The sequence below is a fragment of the Branchiostoma floridae genome, chromosome 1 (genome assembly GCF_000003815.2).
Source record: "Branchiostoma floridae strain S238N-H82 chromosome 1, Bfl_VNyyK, whole genome shotgun sequence".
Lineage (NCBI taxonomy): Eukaryota > Metazoa > Chordata > Leptocardii > Amphioxiformes > Branchiostomatidae > Branchiostoma > Branchiostoma floridae.
This window is the reverse complement of record NC_049979.1, coordinates 14534718-14551624: the sequence shown is the minus strand read 5'-3', so window position 1 is coordinate 14551624 and position 16907 is coordinate 14534718. Positions and strand designations below refer to the sequence as shown.

At 42.2% G+C, this 16907-nt stretch overlaps 2 protein-coding genes and 1 long non-coding RNA gene across 10 annotated transcripts; 1 reads left to right on the top strand and 2 right to left on the bottom strand.

Moving 5' to 3' along the window:
* Window positions 1-4: 4 nt before the first annotated feature.
* LOC118409770 (ataxin-3-like) lies at window positions 5-8547 on the bottom strand. 7 transcript variants are annotated; one of them, XM_035811066.1, is made up of 11 exons: window positions 8399-8522; window positions 7680-7728; window positions 6713-6828; window positions 6196-6240; window positions 5212-5297; window positions 3317-3383; window positions 3049-3136; window positions 2418-2693; window positions 2098-2272; window positions 1497-1630; window positions 5-962 (listed from the first exon to the last, which is right to left on the bottom strand). In XM_035811066.1, exons 1-11 carry the CDS (start codon window positions 8420-8422, stop codon window positions 853-855), a joined length of 1170 nt encoding a protein of 389 aa, XP_035666959.1. In that variant the 5' UTR covers window positions 8423-8522; the 3' UTR covers window positions 5-852. The 7 variants fall into 7 exon arrangements, with proteins under 7 accessions (XP_035666959.1, XP_035666967.1, XP_035666982.1 ...); XM_035811074.1 differs by lacking the exon at window positions 8399-8522 and adding an exon at window positions 8078-8375; XM_035811089.1 differs by lacking the exon at window positions 8399-8522 and adding an exon at window positions 7882-7979.
* A 193-nt stretch (window positions 8548-8740) lies between these two features.
* Window positions 8741-14619, top strand: LOC118409747 (serine/threonine-protein kinase Nek2-like). 2 transcript variants are annotated; one of them, XM_035811034.1, is made up of 9 exons: window positions 8741-8915; window positions 10319-10536; window positions 10668-10905; window positions 11093-11175; window positions 11583-11709; window positions 11999-12227; window positions 12380-12434; window positions 12732-12829; window positions 13928-14619. In XM_035811034.1, exons 1-9 carry the CDS (start codon window positions 8817-8819, stop codon window positions 14161-14163), a joined length of 1383 nt encoding a protein of 460 aa, XP_035666927.1. In that variant the 5' UTR covers window positions 8741-8816; the 3' UTR covers window positions 14164-14619. The 2 variants fall into 2 exon arrangements, with proteins under 2 accessions (XP_035666927.1, XP_035666934.1); XM_035811041.1 differs by lacking the exon at window positions 13928-14619 and adding an exon at window positions 13234-13718.
* Window positions 14530-16754, bottom strand: LOC118409834. The gene is made up of 2 exons (XR_004830492.1): window positions 15726-16754; window positions 14530-15046 (listed from the first exon to the last, which is right to left on the bottom strand). It is a non-coding gene; the product is annotated as an uncharacterized LOC118409834 (long non-coding RNA).
* Window positions 16755-16907: the final 153 nt, after the last annotated feature.

The following is a 16907-nucleotide window of genomic DNA, read 5'->3' as shown; positions in this document are numbered from 1 at the left end:
CAGATTGTCACAATAAACCTTTTAATCAACAACGTTGTAACATTATACAGAATCTCAGTAAAACATAACAGCTTTGCTGGCACTTGGCAATGGCTCATTACATTAAGTCAAGTTTTGTCATGAACCATTGATAAAATAGTGACATTTACTCAAGAGAAAAAGCTGCAAGGAACATAAAGCAATAAACATAAGACATAGGTATAAGAAAAACAATCCACCCTGAGATGGTGTCCCCATTTTCAAACTCCTACATAATGTATGTAGTGTAATACAGGTGTAGAACAATGAAGCAATTGATTCTGTGGAGCTGATGTGCATGTAGATTAACCGTACTTTCCAGTAACTACTCTTGGATGGGACATGAAATATGTTTTCTAGACTGCAACATCTCTCCTGTGACCTTCTGCAACAACTACATGTGCCCAACAGTAAGTTTAGCTCTATTGAAAAATTTACCTTCACACACATTCTAATTGTGTTTGATACATACATGGGAATGCATTATAAACACCACCATTGATATCTGGTGTGAAGAGAGTGACGAGACCAAAACTTTTGTTTTTTATAACCCCGATAGAAGGTTTGAAATGGCCTCCATGGCAGTCTCCTGATCTATACTTTCATTTTTTTGCAGTTTTTTGTCAGTAGCGACTGTTTTCTAAATGGCTAAAGTGCTATTTCTCATTGTTCCGTAAGTACAGTACAGAGAATTTCATGTGTCTCCTGGGAGGAAATGACCAATGGAAAAAGACAAAAAGATAGGATGCCAGCTGAAAGTCAGCTTTGGAAGACTGGAACTGGAACCACACCATGGCTGGATGTGGGAAAACCCATGACATTACTTGTGGAGTGCTAGGAGGTAGAGTTGGTGTCCTGTGTTTGGTTTGTGTCCTGTTGAGTGGCCTCCATGGACATCTTCAGCGCCGCTTGAAGCATCTCATCCTCCGTCATCTCTGACACAGCTGGAACCAACACACACTTTTGATGTGACAGGTATTCCAAGCAAGCATCATGGCAGGTTGTGACTTAACTTAGTAGGTTAAGTTGCAAGTACGTGTCCGAAGGCTGAATGCAAATATGTAGGGCTGAGAAACATACATAGGGCAGAGATATAAGAAACATACATGTGACAGGGACAGTGATTGACTAACTCAAAAGCTATATTAGTTATATCCCTATATATGTTAACTACATCCAAAGGAGTTGGCCTGGGTTCCGTAATAATCACTCTGTGACACTGATGGTTTATCTGTTATCTTCCCAGCAGGTTAGTGAAATTGATCATTTGACAGATACTAGTACTACATATATGTATATGCCTTACTGTGACTAATATCATTGTCCTGTATCTTTTTATTTTATAACTTAAATCTAAATCAATTACCCTGAGATAACATTAAGTAAATCGGATGAATATCATTGATGAAATCTGGGTTTGAATATGGCATCATGAAATAGTCAAAAGAAACTAAATGAAAATCCCCTCCCTGACCAACCTGGTTCCTCCCTGCTGGAGTCTTCGTCAGGTAAGGAGTCCACTGGGGAGACATCGTTCTCCACGGGGTGTGGTCTGTCCTGGCCTGGCTCTGCAGGGGGTCCTTTGTCTGGAGATGCAGGGTTTGTCTGTTGTCTGGGGATGGAACAGTTACTGGTATTCATTTATTGAGATCTATAAGTAGGAGTTACAGAAGCTCAAAATATTGGCAATGTACCATTGACTCATCAACACATATCAACACCAACCAACTCGTCAACGAATTCAATTTTTGGTTCTCGGATGTCAAATGATAATGCTGGATTGGAATATCATCATGTTAACGGATCTGAGGGGAAGTCTGTACTCTGGTATTCTCAGTTTCAGGAATTAAACAGGGTCAGGTGTTAATTTTCCTCAAAGCCTTTTTTTCAAAAGATGGCCTCTTCCTGATATTTTACATAAATGTATCAAAGAACCAACAAATGAAAAAGGCGTGGCCTATACTACTGTTTATTATGTACAAATCTATAAACTTTATACACATGTACCACAAATGTTTATTGTCCGTAAAGCTTCAGTAGGAGATATACAAAAAACAGTTGAATCTGCCCCTGGCGCACCTTTCAAAGAAAGCTTGTCTCCGCTGCCTCAACTCATCAAGGTCAACAGGGTCAGGTTCCTTTGTTGGGTGAGAGGTTGTCTGCTGTGTGGGGTGGGAGGGGGGCACACTGCTACTGACAACAGAGGACTCTGGCATAAGGTCCTGCCCTTGATGGGGAGAATTTTCTAAATAACCTGCAATAGAGAAATATGTCAGAAGTACATTACCAGGGTAACATCAGGACATTCTTTTTGCATCAATGGGTATCAAGACAATCATGAAAAAAATTGATAAATTGTCATGATAAATCCTCCCTAGAGTGATATGATAAGCTCCCACCTTGCATACTGAGTCTCAGTGCCTCCTGTAGCGACTTGTCATCCAGCTCATTCTCCTGCCGACTTATCCTCAGGGCCTCGGCCAGCTCTGGGTCATCCTCCTGACTAGACTGCTCCCCGGTGCTGGCATCACTGGATCTCCCCTCGTCCTTTTCTCTCTGTTTGTTCACTTCACTGATGAGTTTTGGTCTTTCCAGCTGCACAGCTGGACTTATTCTCAAGATTCCATCAGCTTCACATTCAGGGAGGGTTCCTCGCACAGAGTAGATGGAGTAGCCTAGATACAAGACAGGGTTGCTTTTCAATGTACAAGTCAGAAGCAGCATGGGAAATTTGCAAAGAAACTTTGACTCTTAACATACTGCACATAACTTCTGTTCTTCTTGTTATGATGAGTGGGAAAATGTCTTTCTGCAAGCTAAAACTGGACTGAGAGAGATTTCTATGAAGTGTAGATGAAGATTAGACATCCAGGTAATGAGATACACAATACAAGAGTTATTCGTGTAACTAAATTTAGATAGATGGTTTAGAGGTTTCAAACAGCATTCACTATCTTTTGTCAGTGGCTGAGGATACCCCTTTGAGACTTTTGTAAAATGTTGCATGTTGTGTCTGTGGGTCACACGTACCTTCCTGTTGCAGCTGAGCTAAGAAGAGTGACAGGTAGGTGTCGGATATCAGCTCGGGACCAATCAGAAGGGAGTTCAGGTTGAACCACTGAAAGACAAACGTTTGTGATAAACACGATGCAGGCAACCTTTCTGATAAAACAGCAAAACGAAGTCCACAATTCCGGTGAAAAATTGTCTTATGACAATGTCAATCATTGTCTTATGACAATAAAAGATTAGGGTACATTTCAGGAAACTGTAGGTTATGTGTAACAGCCACGCCTACCTGATATCCCAGTTTCCTGATAGACAACCAGTGCTCACGGAAGTTACAGATGAAAGCTTGCTCTTGGCTGGGGGAAGGAAAAAGGGAAAAGTGCTCAAAAATAACCAGAATCTAGGTATACTTTGTATCTCAATATTTCCTGTTACTGTGCTAGTACACATGTATTGCACTATTGGCAGTATTTCAGAGTGTACCTCTTCATTCAAATAAGGGACCGTACGGCGTTTAGTGAGGGGGGAGGGCCGGTCGCCAGAGGGTCGGGTCAAAAAATTTTTGCTAGGCCCTCCCCCCAGGTAAAATTTTTTTTGCTAGGCCCTCCCCCTGGCAAAATATTTTTTTGCTAGGCCCTCCCCCCTCCTATCAACTTTGAAAAAATATTCAAGACGCCAATAAAACATGTGCTCTCATTTGGAAATGTGCTTTGCGTCCTACTTTTTCATGATTTTCATCGCAAAGCAGATCTCTCGCCCCTAGTAAAAAAAGGAAAACAGAATGGCTCAAACTATTTGCTTAATAATAGAGGGATAAATATCTGCTTCATGGAGGCATAAATATTTGCATTATAGCAGCTATTTCATTGTTTTGATATCAAAACAACACCTAAAAAGCATTTGTACCTGGATTTCTAGTAGATTTGCGCCATGAAGCGGCGCGTGCCCCGCCCCTTAATTTACGTATTGCAAGCTCGCGGGCCGCCCGGAGCGGCTTGACGGAAACCATTTTCAATGTAGATGTACATATAACGTTACACTGTATTTTTAAACTTTTTCCTGGTTCCTGTGGTGGTAATAACTTACGGTAAATCGGTGAAAAATGAAAACCAAAACGACAACACGATTCGACTAACCAAAACTGTAGTGGGGAGGGGGGCGCCGACGCATGACGCTGATTTTCCCACGGCGGGGTAGACCGATCTCTCTAGCTGCCGGCGGGCGCGAGAACGCAGACTTGCCGGAGATCTTTTAAAAATGCCACGCTTTTTTGTCACGATTTCGTGCATTGCTTTTTTATGGGAAAATTTTCTGGTTAAATGACATTTCTATGAAAAAAAGAATACGAGGGTTTCAAGTTTTTGAGAACGACGTTTTGAACACCATGTCTGGCGCCAAAGGCACGAAGAATCGCAAGGTAGGTCCGGGGAAATTTTGAAATCTTGACCCTCTTAAAAGCTATTTCCTGCAGTTTGAGGGAAATATTTTGCTGGCAAACAAAGCTAACTTTAATGGCATTTCAATTTAGAAATACAAAATTAAATCCCCCCCGAACACATTATCACGATGTCGGCCACCAAAGGCGCGATGCCGGTCACGTCAAAAGAGATCCAGGGAAATTTGCAAATCTTTACGTAATTTTTACGTAATCAAGTAATTTTTGCTGGCAGACTAATCTAGAGTTTGATAACATTTCTGTAAGTGAAAAAGGTTTTCGAGGGCGATGCATAAGCCCCGCCCCCTCCCCTTTCGCATTTTCACTGTGTCCCGAGCGCCAACCTTGGGCGATCCCTTGCGGAGGTCCAGAAAAATTTTGAAATCCTGACCCTCTGAAACGCTGTTTCTTGGATTTTAAGGGACAAATTTTGCTGGTAGACCAAGCTATGTTTTTTTTTTGCTTGGCCCTCCCCCCAAGTCAAAATTTTTTTGCTGGGCCCTCCCCCTGACAAAATATTTTTTTGCTAGGCCCTCCCCCCCCTGGCGACCGGCCCTCCGCCCTCGCTAAATGCCGTACGGTCCCTAACATAGTACTTTTCTGGCCTCGGTGTTAAAAATCTTCTTGGATACATAGGGTTAGGTGTGAGAAGCCGTTTATTGTAATAGAACCAACAATAGCCACATGCAAGCAAAGCTGTGTGTTACAGAAAAAAAGTCAGGATGTTTAGCACTATGTGTCATCCTTACGTGGGATGTTCAGACGTCTCCAGGTATTCCTGACTTGTTACTGGCACCAGTCTGAGGCACCACACTTCCAGTGCCCTACTGATTACCTAGAAACAGAACAAACTAATGGTATTTATTTTTATTTATTTATTGAAAATGACAACAAGTCATTACACTGGGCCAGCCTAGGCAGTCTATTCAAGCTGATGACGGCTGACCCACAAAGATACAACAAACAAACCTAAATTACACATATGTACATAATAGGCCACATAGGCTACGTAAGCTATTAGGAGCAGATGGAAGGTGCTGTAAATCGGTTTGTTGATGTTAAAAATGAATGCAGAGCGTCTGAGAGTTTTTGGTTTGTAGCAGAGTTTTGACCTGGAGAACCATTAAGGAGGACTCCGGTTGAGAGAGACTGGCCGACAGTTGGAGCACTGAAGAAGCTAGGGTTTGCCGTGCAGCCGTGTGCAGAGGACAGTGAAGTAGAAAGTGTGCAACCGTCTCGGACGTAGCACCACAAGCACAGCTCCGGGTTGTGATGTTGAACTTAGCCAACGTAGAGTTGAGCTGACACCAGCCAAGACGTAGTCTGGTAGTAAGGATGTTGCTCTGGCGATTTCCAAGTCTACGAAACTTCTGGTGTTGACGGGAAGACAGAATGTGATCTCTGCACTTCTTTTTGAACTGGTTGTAAGATGTGGCTTCCTTTACTTCCATGGGAAGACTATTCCAGAGTCGTGTGCTGTAGGGGACAAAACTGTTCTTGTACGTGGTGGTTCGGCAGTACGGGACTTGTAGATGTGTGTCGTTCCGAAGACGAAGGTGTAGTCGCCTTCGGCTCTCTCTGGTAGTAGGGACTAGTGGCTAAACTAATGGTAATCTTTTTTTCATAATTTACATGGAATCACAGCATGGTATAGTGATCTACAGTCATGACAAAATATAGCCACAACAACTTCAAGCAAAAGTAAAGAAAGTTGATTACAAGGTTGAGCTTACCTGGATGGAAAAGAAGCCGCTGTCATCCATATTTGAAGATGGTTGCTGTGGAGGGCAGATAAAGAAGGATCCTCATTAAGTTTTCCTGCAGACTGACAAGTACTTCTAATGACTTTGTCTGGACTCAACTACAGTAAATAGATTAGTGCAGGAAAGTCTGGGGAAAAGATCAGATACAATCTTTTGGCAGGTATTGATGCTCTCATCTAATGGGCAGGAGAATGACTCTTTACTTGAGTGTAGATATAGCTAAGAGAGGATGGCTTTTGGCAAGCTTGGATCAGTGTAAACTAAGCTGCTTCAGACCAAGCAGAATACAAGTTTTTTTTCCCCACAAAACATTGCAGCCTAGAATGTTTTGTGGGAAAAATCACATTGTATTCTGCTTGGTCTGAAGCACCTATACCATTTGCCTGAGTACCAGCCTCCATATTGACCATTGGATCAATCCATTCACTTCCATGGTCAGCAAGCAAAAGGATTGAGCCAGCAGTCACTACGGAGGCTGGCATCATACCTGTAGGAAGTGCTGGTACTCTGCTGTTGTTGTTCCTCCCTCTGCCATCCTCTCCCGCTCAGCCTCATCCAGTTGCTGGGCAAACGAGGCCAGGTCAACCGCCGTGAAGTATTCACCTATGGGAAAAGACATGTATCATATTAATGACATATAAAACATTCATATTGCATAGATAACACTGTGACAGAGGCTAATATCTGATGTATTGCACAGAGTCTCAAGATCTTATCTGAAATAAAATGATTAGATGTTCATGTATATCACCCATTCAGATTTAATACCGGTACAGGGTTTGACAATTTTGTCACTTATAGTTATTATAAAGTAACCTCTGGCTAAAATCTCTAAACCTTCAGTTTTCTATCCCGTTACGTCATGCTCAGTTAACTTGAGTTTAAAACTGTCTGTCAACATAAATCACATGGTAGATGTTGGATAAATGCACCTTGTTACCATGCCAAGGAACAGAAATTAGATCAATGACATTGCAAGTCCAAAAGCCATGGTTACATTTGGCTGAACGGGCTGGACCTGTTCCAAGGCAGGCGTAATATCATTACTATTTCAAATATGTTAACAGTCATGTGACTACCACATACTAGTAATCTAAGACCAGTCATTTTGGTAACATCATCGTGGGAGAAACAATTAGTATTCCATCACCTTGGGCTTGCTGAGCTTTTACCTGATGCATATCTACAGAGAACAAGAGTACAGTGCACAAGTACATGTATTGTCTTTCTTTGGCAACAACTTGTTTTCTGAATAACCACTGGTACTTCCTATCTAAGTTTGGGACCTGCACTCTACCATGATGGCAATAGTGTTTTAAGTTTCAATGTCAAGTACAATCACACTACAATGATAATTGTGTTGTTAATTTCTGTCTTGACTTATTAGTTGTAGAGAGTGTACAAGAGTTGAGTGTAAAAAATATGCAAAACACAAACTCTTCACGATGACTTACCTTGCAGTAGAGCATTGAGGCAATGCTGAGCACACAGTGAACCCTCTTGCTGAAAGTATAAGGAAGCAATTTAAACTTTCAACATAGGGGCACCTGTTTGGTCCCAGAAGCGAGATATCTTTTGGGTACTGTTTTACTAATTACCAAGTGAGAATCTGTCGGCAATTAATACCTTCCAAATTTGGTAATAATTAGTCCCTACCCGGTAAGTCGAGTTCTAATCAACCCGAACACTCGGAGGGTTGAATACTAGTATGTACCGGCTCATATCATATTGAGATCATAGTCAATCGTTTTGTGAGGTGGAGGCGAAGTCATATATGTCCCTAGACATACAATAAATATAATTACTGAACCTGATCTTTGGTGACCATTGTTACGTCTGTACTAAAACAAACCTTTGATCCGATCATCAAGATACGATCCGATCATCAAGATGAAGTGTCCAGAGAAAAATCTTTGTTTTCAAAGTTGGGGACGTTTCTATGATTCTCCCGAACAGCGCTTCCGGTATCGTCATGCGATGTTACCATCATGATGACAAGCAGTTCGTTGTCATAAAAACATCAAGTCCATTATAGGCTGGAGACTCTTACTTTTGACATAGTATTTCATACAACTCCAGTAAGAAATGTTCTATGTTTACACAAAAAATATCCACCATCCTAACCGACAGTCGTCTAAAACGTAATCATCGGGAAAAGTCCACAACAACTCACCTTTTCGTGAAAGATCGACTCCATTTTGGACAATGACGTCACTTTTCCCAGGGTGCTTCGCGCGGGGAAAACCCTGTTTATCGATCAACCAATCAAAAAGCGCGGCATTCTATCCGGACCAATCAGCGCTCAGTGAAATTTGTGGCAATTTTTAAACAGCTGGGCAGACCAGACGGACGCTGCAGCTCTCACTCAGACTCCTCATTTTTTAATCGTTCACTGTGCAAAAAAACGGCCATTTTTCAAGTCTGTATTCAATCACAGAGTGAGCTTGCACCAACGGAGTATCGCTACTGAAAATTTCGACTGATTGACGCAAAAAACTGTACCGTTTTCATCATCTGGCAGCTTTGTTTGTTTTGCGGAATCAACAGATCGAGACGAAGCCAAGCCAAGCCAAGCGCAGTCCAGCAGCATCATGCCTACTTCAAGATTGGAAGACTACGAAGTTCTGTACACCATCGGGACCGGCTCTTATGGAACCTGCAAGAAAGTTCGGCGGAGGACCGATGGCAAGGTAGCAAGTTTACTTCTGTGCATGCATATCGATTTGTTTGATCACGGATAACAATGTCAGATAACAAGGCATGTGAAGTCTGGCTGACGTTCACTCAAGTCAAGGCGCCACGCCAGTAGCCTGGTTACCAAACCCCAGCCCGATCTCAAGTATCTATCGCCCAACACGAAAGATATTTGAGGTTGGGGTATGGTATCCAGGCTACCACGCCAGCAGCTGTTGTTTGAAATTACGTTGATTGGCTTGATTAATCTCATCAAGAGAAAAGGACAGAGATATCTTGGCATATTGGTGAGCAAAGTGAGCTGGAAAATACGACTGAAGCGATGCAACCAAAGCTTTTACGTTTAATCAAGGAGGTTAAAAAAGACCTTGGTTTAAATCAAGGACGTTATATAACGTCCTTGGTTTAATACAAGTTTCTGCCAGAATCTTTTAAGACTGCCAATAATTAGCACTTCAGGTAATTATCACTTCTGGCATTCATTTTACACATACCCTATAGTTTATGCATAATTTTTTGCAAACCCTGACCACCTTTGTTGAAAAGCAAAGCTCTATACAAGACTTCTGCGCGTGTGCAGACATGCTTTTGTCTCCAAGCACTCCACAGAAGTGAAAGACAATGGTGGTCTAGTCACCTCGAGGCAGGGTGATTGCTTGTGAAAGTGTTGTGTGATAAGCTGGTTTTACCAGGTGTGATGTCAACAGCTTGTGCTTCAGAAGTCACAAGGTATGGAGAGGTGCTGAGGTTTCAAGTGTGTATTATACATTATGTCATACCTGTGACGCGAAAACGTTCGATACGGGTGTTCCGGACCAGGCCGTACGCTTCTGTATCGCACAGGTTCGAAAGGCATATCACACAGGCTCCATTCGAATAAATCGAACTGTTTTGAGCGGGCCGAATACGGCACAGTTGGCATTACCTGATTTGGACGTTGGAACATTGCTGTTGCAACACTTTTTTGTTCGAGGGCACCAAATTTGTTCAACTTCTGGCACATTTCGGATCAAAACATGGGTTTTCTCAGGTGGGTATGACATAATAAAATACAACACGGTGTATTCCACATCACCCTCAGTTTCAGCCCTCCCGTGGGTCCGATCACCCTCCGGCCGAAGATCCGACCCGCGGTCGGGCTGCTACCTAACCTTGGGTGATACGGAATACACCGTGTTGTATTCTATATGTTCATAGTGGTTTAATGTTTGCAGTTTTCGTGGTAACCTCTTCACCAAAATGATTGTTTGTCATAGTGCCTGCCTACCACCTTGTTTCAGCCGCTAAACTTAACTTCTAAATGCCATCATGAACACCCCATTTTCTGCTACCATGAAATCAAATCCCTGCATTTACAGTTGTTCATGTGCTGATTGTCTATTGTTGTGCATCATTGCAGGTCCTGGTATGGAAGGAGATGGACTATGGCACCATGTCAGAGGCGGAGAAGTCGATGCTGGTGTCAGAGGTGAACCTGCTGCGAGAGCTGAAGCACCAGCACATTGTGCGGTACTACGACCGCATCATCGACCGCAGCAACACCACCATCTACATCGTCATGGAGTACTGTGAGGGCGGAGACCTAGCTAGCCTCATCTCCAGGTGTCGCCGGGAAAGGTAGGACCACACAATTACAAGCCTGTTGGTGTATTCATCCATTCTTTCGTTTTTTCCTTTGTACATTTATATTTGTTCATTCATCTACCAACTGCATTTTTCCTGACTCGATCTCTAATTCTCATCCCTAGGCGATACTTGGAAGAGGACATGATCTGGAAGCTGTTCTTCCAAATCTGCCTGGCGCTGAAGGAATGTCATAACCGACGCGACGGGAAAACCTTCCTGCATCGTGACCTGAAACCTGCCAACGTGTTTCTGGATGCTAACAAGGATGTGAAGCTGGGAGACTTTGGGCTGGCGAGGGTTCTGGCCCATGATACGAGCTTCGCCAAAACTTTTGTTGGGACGCCATACTATATGTCTCCGGTGAGTGGTCAGGAAGGTGGAACAAATGACTGAATACACAGTACAATGCAGTTAACAAAATCGATACAATCAGGGAACTACAACAATTGTCGTTCATATGCCGTCATGACATTTGTGGAGTTGAGAAAGGAATCAGTCATGTTTCTTTGTATAACAGGCTGTAACAATTGTATTTCTGTTTTTACAGGAACAAATGAACAACATGTCGTACAATGAAAAATCAGACATCTGGTCACTAGGATGCCTCATCTATGAACTCTGCTCCTTGTCGTGAGTTAACTTCATCAGTTTCTTGACAAATCTAGTCAACTCTAATCAGTCCTGTGTATCAAAGATTAAGGGAATGTATCTCTATGAAAGGGATCAAGACTACATTCTCATATTCTTATTTTCTTATCTTAGAAAAAAAAATTACTTTCATATTTAACTGTTATAAGCTTCTTAATTTCCAGTCATTTACTGTATGTAGTAGTTTGTACATAGCATATGCATGTGTCATCGTTAGTGCATCTGCTGCCACTGTCCATTATCAGCATGGTGAATCACACTTCAGTACAGAGTTGTCTTCAATGAGACACTGATATGATCTTGTTGCTATGCCGCCATGATTGATGTGAAAATTATGGTTTATTATAAAAGCATTGTTCGAGTGAATAACCTGTATAATTGTTTGACAGGCCACCCTTCCTGGCAGCCAATCAGAAGCAGCTGGCAGTGCGTGTGCGGGAGGGGAAGTACCGCAGAGTTCCGTATCAGTACTCAGATGAGCTGAACTCTGTCATCGGCTCCATGCTCAACATCACGGTGAGACAAACTTGTCTGTTCCTCCTGTTTCTGCATGGTTCCGGTAATCTTGTGGTCATACATTTGCTAACAACCTTGTAAAACTATTCTCCTAGCAGATATTTATGTGTTGTTCTGCTTTAAGGGAAACTTTGCAGTTGGATCACACCTGTCCTTTGGTGCCTTAAATACAGTGCCTTAGTACAAAATTGTGAATTTAGGCATCTGGAAATGAGGAATCTGGTCAGGAAGACAAGACTATTACCAAGTAGTGGCACTACCAGTACTAAGTGACTTGTCTCTTGTCCAGGATGATCGCAGGCCAGACATTGAGACATTGCTTCAGACACCACAGCTGGCCTCTCGGCTGAGAGAGTACAACGGTAAGAATGACAAAGCCGAGGCCCCACGCCGCAGGTCGCGCGAGGATGTGGGGGATCGCAGGCGATCGCGAGAGAAAGAGGACCTGTTGAAGCAGCGCGAGGATGCTCTTGTGGCGAGGGAGCGTTCCTTGGAGGACAAAGAGAAGGAGGTGGAGGGTACGTGTCTTTCATCTGGCATTCTGGCTACACAGACTCTGCTTTGATGTTGGTACAATCGCTAAACGATTAGATACTTTATCATTAGTAGTAGTAGTATCCAATATTTCATTGTTTCTGAAATTCTGACCTGTTTTGATCCATTATTTCAGCCCGAGAGAAAAACCTAGCAGTGAGGGAAAAGATTGTGGAAGACAAGTTAGCAAGGTATGTTATTTTGTTTGTTTTCCATAGCTGTACATATCTGGCACTAGAGCACAAATGCCATGCTGTATCACAAGGGCAGTACATTATATCATGCAGTGGTTAGTTTTGGGAAACTAACTGGGAAAATTTATGACCTGTGTACAAGTCTCTGAAGATTTTATTACTGCTTTCTTTGTGGAAGCAATTGATCATAGAATATGAATTAGAAATAGAATGTGCTAAATTGCAGTGGCAAAATGTTGATTGGATACTCTTATGGAGGTTAAACTGATAAATTAAAATGGTTTTGTTGCACAGGGCGGAGTCACTGATGAAGCAGTACACTGAGCTGGCTGTTGCCAAGGCCAACCGGGCACTGGCTGATTTTGACATAAATGCTGACGACACATGCACAGGTAGACTCTCACCTCGGCTTACTGACAACAATAAGGCTCTTCATTACTTACGTGTGAGGGAGAGGAAGAATGGGAGGGGATGTCGGTCTCCGTTGTAGGGCTAGGGGAGGGGCTACTTTCTCTGTAAGAGGGATGGGTATTGGCCACGTTTTTATAAGGTTTTTAATGAGTTGGTTTTAATTTTGATATATAAAGAAGGGGCACAACTTTTAGATCACATTTTATCTACTACAACTGCTTCCTCTTCATATTTCTCCAAATGTCTAATATTCACAGATACAGTAAGGGAAACTTCTAAATGACTGTTGAGAAATATGTCTAGATCATTTTTTCTTCTAACATGTAGCTGTAAAAAGCCTCAGTCATGCTGATGATTGTACCTGATTCCACTATTATATTGTCAGGTGTTTTTGGGGACCCACTTGCTGAATGCTGTGTAATCGAGAGTAGAGTTCCAGCACAGAAATCTCCGTCTTGTAAACTATTAGGACTGTTGTGGAACATTGGGCTGTATTCATGTCTCACTGTCGTTATGATACAAATGGCACTACCATTTCTGTAAAACTGGATGATGACTTGTATGTATGAAACGGGCAGTCATAATTTTAAGCTGATTATAGAAAACATTTGATTAGCCTTGTTGGTTTTAACAATGGGAGTCTGGTTAACCTTTTTGCTTTAACCACTGCTCTAATAAAACAAAAAGTCTCTTCTAATAATGTACTGCATGCTACATACATCAGTGTAATAAAAGAAGACCATAGGATTGTTTTTAATGTTAGATAGATAAAATCATGAGTTTTCTTGTACAGGTATGTGCTATTATGTAAAGTTGATCGCTTAAACCAATAAAAGGAAAAAATTGAGTCATAATTAGCTTGTAATTAGTGACAAAATTCTTAATTAGATTAACTCTGTCAGCCAATCACAATGCAGGACTGAATTCAATGGCCTAATTTGCATATTAGTCCACACAACTCCACCATGATTGTTGGCATTTGGTGTCCTTCATATTTAGCTTTTCGAACAAAAAGTTACATCTTTTTATAGCTGTTGTTATTCATACAAATACCAATCTGACTTCCTTCTGTTTTGCAGAGAAATCCCCGTCTAAGAAGAAGGTGCATTTCTCCATCCTCCCCGGGAAGGAGAATGAGCGGGCCGATGATGACCTGGGATCAAGCTTTATCTCCCAGTACAATGGCTACAAGGCGGGCGGGAACAAAGCGGATCTGAAGGCACGACTTGACCGGGCCAGGATACGGGGTGTGGCGCTCAAGCATGTGGAGGCTAACGCCACCTTCAAGAGTAGACAGCTACTCGGCATGAGATAGACTGGAATAATTTAAAGAAATGTCAGAGAAAAGCACAATTTAGTTTGTATGGGATAGACTTGAGGAAATTTCGATAAAAGTTAGGAGAAAAGACATTCATCTGAACAACTGATATCCCCAAAGTGTATTTAACTTGAAATTAGCAGTACAGTATAACTGTAGAGTTGTCCCTGTGGGAATTTCTTCTCAAAAACCACATTTGATTGATGGTTGCTATGCAAATGACGTGATTGCAATATGATTTTTCCATTGATCACTTTTGCCAACTGTGCCATGTACATAGTCCCTATTGCCTGAACAAATAACTGTAAATATTCTGTAAAAAAACAAAAACAGTACATGATTGAAGAAAACTTTTCAAGTATGCAGTGTTTACATTTTTATTGTGTTATGTTGTGTGAACATAGTATGTCTAGTCTTACAAATAAATCTATTAGTATTTGTGAAGAAACTGTTCAACATGGTTTGTGTTCATTCATTTCCCAACAGCTGGGGACTCATAGTTGTAATGTTTTTAAAAGGAAAAGGAGATATTTCTATTACATACTGTCATACATAAAGTTGATTGGCTGTGGTTATACACAGGTATTACCAACTATAGGAGATGCTTGGAAATCACATTTCTGGTCTTCAACAATAACCACATAGATCATATTAAAGTCTCTTCGACATCCTGCTAGTCTGTCACCATGGCTCCTTCTCCCCCGGCTTGAGCTCTCTATGGAACAGCTTGCTCTTGTTCTTGTAGGTGCCCAGCATGTGCGTGGACTCGTAGTTGTTGAGCCACAAGCCGAAGACGACGCCTGCGAGGGGGAATGACAGGGCCCAGTAGTCCTTTATCACGCTCCGCACTGCGTTCACCACCATGTCTGCGTTGCTGTACCTACAGAAACATGCAAGAGACATTCATTTCAATGTATGCTTGTGGATAGCTGGGACCGCGTGGCGCTATCGGCAGCACGTTTGACTCAGGTCCTGAAGGTCCTGAGTTCAAACCCCGCCGTGTCACCGATCTTGTGCCCTTGGGAAAGGCACTTTACACGACTTTCCTCACTTCACTCAAGTGAAAAATGAGTATATAGGCTACAAAGGTCTTCAGCAGGTTGAAGTTGGTAGCCTCAAAACGAAAGAAGATGTCTGTCTCTTAGTCATAACGCTAGCTAACACCAACCTGCCATATTGATTGGCATGATCATGAAAAAGCCAAGGAACTGTGTAGATAGATAATCTATCTCAAAGATAGGTGGTACGGTACTAGTATCTTTAATTCTATAATTAACACCGCATATATAATAGCCGGTAGCTTGATGATGATGGCAACAAATTAGGAAGCTGCTATATATATATGGGTGGACGTTAGGAGATACCTAGATCGTTCATCCTCAAGCAACATAGTTGTTTATATCTTACAACGTCACAATACTTGTATAAATGCTACATCAAGGTTAAGCAATACATGTAAGTGCAGACAGACATTTTGCCCCCCTCCCCCTTAGTTTTCCCACGTTTAGAGGACGATTCTGCAACTGACCAAGACGAAGACTTGGAGCCTTGTAACGTACCTGTCACCGACAAAAGTGGTCCTCAATCCCCAAGGATTACAAGCAGCTGCAGCTTTGTTTTCTTGCGGTCAGAACCAGCCCAACAAAGTTGAGCAAAGCTCAGGAGAGAATGTGGAAGGAACCACAAAATGGCGAAGCGTCCTTGTCGGGCGGTTGGTTGGGTGACCTGCAACAGCGCCACCAGGCGGGTCTCAATAGTACTACATTACACATACGACCGCTAGTCGTCGCTTATCAGTTTCAGCCCCCTATGATGCTATGATGTGGATGTCATTCAGCCTACCTAAAAGGGAAAATGATTACTTCGCCACACAACTTCTGACTCAGTATTATATTTCATTGGATTGGTTCTGAACTTGGAAATGTGACATACAGATATGCTGGAAATCGAGCTTGGACACAGAGGCAGGGGAAGACCGCGGAAGTCATACATTAAGGATCATTAAGCAGCTTGCTTAAGACAGCGGTTTGGACCTGCAGCAACTTCCCGCAATGATGGATGACAAAGAGAGGTGGAGGAAACTAGTAATGTGGAGACTCTGAGCGAGCTCGCCGGAGTGAGTAGTGATAGCTTTGAATGATGATGTATGGGGTGTAACGTTAACCGAGTCGGTAATTTGTGTATGAAACTTACGGATGCATAATAAACCATTTTATCAAAGTTCATGTGTTAGATCTGTGTGTATTTGTGGTAAATGCAAACATATCAGGGTGAGAATATCTGTTAAGTCTGTATGTTGGATTATGGCAAATACAAATGTAAATAAGGCTCCAGACCTGTCAAAAATCCTTGTTTTCGGATTTTGTCAGATTTATTGTTTGGGATAGCAGCGTCCAGCATTCGGATATGTTACATGTTACAGATTTCCAGTCGGCTACACGAAAAATAAAGACAGAATATGGTTCCGTATCCATAAAAAATCCTTATTTTTGGATTTTGTCGGATCTGAGGTTCCAGATAGCAGCATCCGATGTTAGGATTTGTTGCAGATTCACCCAAGATACAGAAAGATTATGGTTCCGTATCAGTGGCGGCGGCACCGGGGGGAGCAGGAAAATATGTTTGGGGGGGGGGGCGTCGCCCCCCCAGAAAGCAAGCTGAAACCTTGTGTATTTTTTTGATGATGGAAATTTCATTAAATCAAGCTAGTCTAATGGCAAAATTTACCCCCGAAAATGTAA

Bases quoted from the DNA above. Each gene is read 5' to 3' on its own strand.
- LOC118409770 (XM_035811066.1), bottom strand. From the start codon at position 8,422: ATGGAGTCGATCTTTCACGAAAAG. The intron at 2,273-2,417 runs GTGGGAGCTTAT...TCTCTATTGCAG, and splicing joins ACTGAGACTCAGTATGCAAG to GTTATTTAGAAAATTCTCCC. The intron at 1,631-2,097 runs GTGCGCCAGGGG...TTCCATCCCCAG, and splicing joins AGACAAGCTTTCTTTGAAAG to ACAACAGACAAACCCTGCAT.
- LOC118409747 (XM_035811034.1), top strand. From the start codon at position 8,817: ATGCCTACTTCAAGATTGGAAGACTACGAAGTTCTGTACACCATCGGG. The intron at 10,537-10,667 runs GTAGGACCACAC...TCTCATCCCTAG, and splicing joins TCCAGGTGTCGCCGGGAAAG to GCGATACTTGGAAGAGGACA. The intron at 11,710-11,998 runs GTGAGACAAACT...TCTCTTGTCCAG, and splicing joins GCTCCATGCTCAACATCACG to GATGATCGCAGGCCAGACAT.